This window comes from Poromitra crassiceps (genome assembly GCF_964638095.1).
Source record: "Poromitra crassiceps genome assembly, chromosome: 11".
Classification (NCBI taxonomy): Eukaryota; Metazoa; Chordata; class Actinopteri; order Beryciformes; family Melamphaidae; genus Poromitra; species Poromitra crassiceps.
In genome coordinates this window covers 38549329-38552690 of record NC_139643.1, presented here as the reverse complement: position 1 = coordinate 38552690, position 3362 = coordinate 38549329, and the positions used below count along the sequence as shown (strand labels likewise).

General features: G+C 42.5%; 1 protein-coding gene across 1 annotated transcript; it reads left to right on the top strand.

Moving 5' to 3' along the window:
* The first annotated feature begins 269 nt into the window (after positions 1-269).
* smim12 (small integral membrane protein 12) lies at positions 270-3138 on the top strand. Its single transcript, XM_083645790.1, has 2 exons — positions 270-311; positions 1924-3138. The coding sequence occupies exon 2, from the start codon at positions 1965-1967 to the stop codon at positions 2238-2240; it is 276 nt and encodes a 91-aa protein (XP_083501916.1). The 5' UTR covers positions 270-311; positions 1924-1964; the 3' UTR covers positions 2241-3138.
* Positions 3139-3362: the final 224 nt, after the last annotated feature.

Genomic DNA, 3362 nt, shown 5'->3' with positions numbered 1-3362 from the left:
TTAAGATAAGAGAGAACACCATTAAGCTCTCCTTATTCCATTGTCTGCTGGCTGCTTGGATTCTCCAAGCTGTTAAAAAAAATACGTTTTGAAGGTTATCCTTTACTTCCAGCAGGTAGTCACAGTGTATTAAATACTTCGACCGCTAGAGGATGCTAAAACACAAAAGAAAACGTATTTGGAATGGATTGGTGGATCCAGCAGGGCCTCGATGTTTCACAGCCAATGACCAAGCAGTCGTACTGACGTCACACGGAAGTTGTGTTGCAGCCACTGCAGCGCATTTTACCGACAACGTGCTAACGGTAAAGGTGAGTCAAATTTTTAAAATAAAGCCACTAATAGAGAAATACACGAGAGGGACACATACCATAACGTTAGAGGGTCACAATGTGGCAGTCAGGACAGTGTTAGTCAGTCAGTAGCTGTGTTAGCAACCTTAGTTTACTGACTATGTTCCAGACAGACTCCTTACATTTCTAGTTGGCAATGCTAGTTGACGTTAGCCTTGACAGCTTTTAGGTAACAGACCTGTCAGCAACCTAATCACGTTAAAAATCAACCATACACAGTCATGTACATTAACATCTCCTACCAACGAAATGCATGCCAACTCTATTTTGAGTCCTACGTTTGCCCTGCTAGTAGTCCCGTTCTCTGCATGGTGGAACGTCACGCCAAACTCCATTAACTGTATAACATCTAGTAACGTAATGTTTCCTTGCTTAGGAACATAGCGTTGCATGGTAGAATATTATATAACTCAAGCTAAATTATTTGTTGGAAGCCTATTTTCACATCGGCGTACATTTAATACAGCAACCAGCACTTAATACTACAATGAAATTATTTAATTGAAATTAGCCTACAGCTTTTAGATGTGGTTATCACCCACCACACAATAATGGGACATAATTGACACCAAAGTTCAGGGTCTTGTTTTTAGCTGTCTGTATTTGAGACAATCTGCTGCTAGCTAGCAGCCTTCTTATCATGTTTTACATTTCTGTCGTGTTGTGTGACAGTGACAGTGCTGTTGATTTTAGCTGAGAGAAAGAGCTGAGAAGGGCATCACAAGGACACTTATGTCACTGTCACTTGTGGCTGCTGCATGCAGAATCTAGCCCTGTTGTCTCAATTGGGAGTTGGATGTAGGCTATAATAATTTAGCAAAATTATAACGTTATTATCATTTTAACAGTTACTTACCGTCCATACCATCAGAGGTGGTAGAGTGGTGATTTTCTTAGGAGTGATACACACACAGCGTAGTTTTGGATGTTTGGCTCCACCTCTCTGCAGGATAATGTTGACATACTGAAATTCTCAGTACTATAATAAGGGAGTGGGGATCCGCTTTGCCCGGCGCACAAGTGCTGAACTGGGCACTAGAAATGAGCATGCAAAGCTAGAAATGAACATGTGATATTTCTAGTCTTACAAAGGGCGGTGTGTACCGCAGAGGCGTTGCCGACCCACAATCCTTCAACTGAGCATGCTCAGAATGCTGCCCTGTTATAGTAATAAAGATTCTAATGACATCAGTCAGTAATTATGTCATCAATGATGTCACTCAAGCAGACTGTTTACCTCCTGTCAATAGTGACATCATCACTGATGATCTGGTTCCCTGCTGAGGTTATAAATTGGACGACTCTTACTCAAAGCCCAGCCAATCAAGCCTGAACCTGCGGCTCGATCGGCAGCGAGCGAAGTTTATATAATAGCCATAATCTGTGCTATAGAAGAAACAAACAACATATACGTTGAAGCCTATCTACTACCTCATTTAGACAATTAAGCATATAATAGGCTATATTATATGTATTAAATAAGAATGATTGTGCTTATCTCATTCACTGCTATCTCAAACTGCAATATCGTAGTTTTCCTGTAATCCACATACTATTCTCATTTTCACAGTGGCACATCTGTAGGCTAGGCCAGCCAGAGCGTTGTGCAGCATGTGGCCTGTGGTATGGATGACCATGCGGACCTACGCCCCTTATGTCACCTTCCCTGTGGCCTTTGTGGTGGGGGCAGTGGGCTATCACCTGGAGTGGTTCATCAGGGGGACCCCCAAACCTCGCCAGGAGGAGAAGAGCATCCTGGAGCTGAGGGAGGAGAGGAAGCTGCAGGAGCAAGCGGGGACGGACAGCACGCAGGTCCTTAGCCTGAAAGACAAGCTGGAGTTCACGCCCAGAGCGGCACTGAACAGGAACCGATCCGAAAAGAGCTAACCGGTTTCGGGGTGAGAGACTCACATCTTGCCCCCTCCCAGCAGGGGGCGCTGGACCGAGCACTGAGGTGTCTGACTCAGGGCTTGGAGAGGAATGAGAGCCAAATCATCACCCACCCACCTATCCATACACATTGGCTACACATACTTACTGGCTACCCCAAAGCAGTGGCATGCCTGTGCAATCATCAGACACTTTCTGGAAGCTACAAGCTACAGCAACATTAGAAAACAAGTACATGTTCTAAATGTGAGTTAAATGTAGCCTATGTGATATAAGACAATGAATCATTCCCACACTATTGCACATGCTTGTTGCTTGATTGAATGATCACTAAAGCCACTGTGATCAGACACACCACGCAAAGCTCTGTGACTGTGTGTGGAATCTCTTGACTGTCCTCAGGGCAGTTAAGCTTGTGAACTGATAGTGAGCCTTGATTTTTTTCTTCTTCCTGTTTGCCCTTAGTTTCCAGTCACAGCTATAAAGAACAGAGCCCGTTCTATTTTATTCAACTCTAGGTAGGTGTGGCAGTACAATACAAATGTGCGATCAAAACAACCCAACTTCTGCACAGAAAGGGTTATTCTGTCTAAAGAACCTGCCAGAAAGTGTCCCCTTTTAATCTTTTCTGTATGGATGCAAAATAATCCTGTCGTCTTTTTTTTTAATCTCATTTCATGTAAGCTTAAAACAAAAAGATTGCATGTAACAAAATGAGATGGGTGTGGGTGATCCCCTAAAGGCTATCCACTAGGAGTTTTTGTGATATAGGTGTACACACCTTACCTGATATACTTTCATTTTAGAAAGTCTGGCTGGATGGTTTGGACACTGCTTAACTTTGAATGATGTGTGATTATACTGAGTAAATATTGCAACCTTCAATAAAGAATTGTCTTCAAGAATTTCTGACATTTTTCATTATAGGGACAAAGTAATGAAAACAAAGTTTATGTTTTATTTAGTTGTTTGTCCAGGCTTTTATGTGAAGCAATATCACTGCCAACAAAAGGAATGTACATCAAAGTCAAAGGAAGGAAGTAATGACTCTTCTCATTCAGCTCCAAGCAGGAAATGAACTTCGAGGGAAAACAGTGGACAATGAAATCATACGTATCT

What these genes read in the sequence shown, in the direction of transcription:
- smim12 (XM_083645790.1), top strand. Translation starts at nt 1,965, where the DNA reads ATGTGGCCTGTGGTATGGATGACCATGCGGACCTACGCCCCTTATGTC.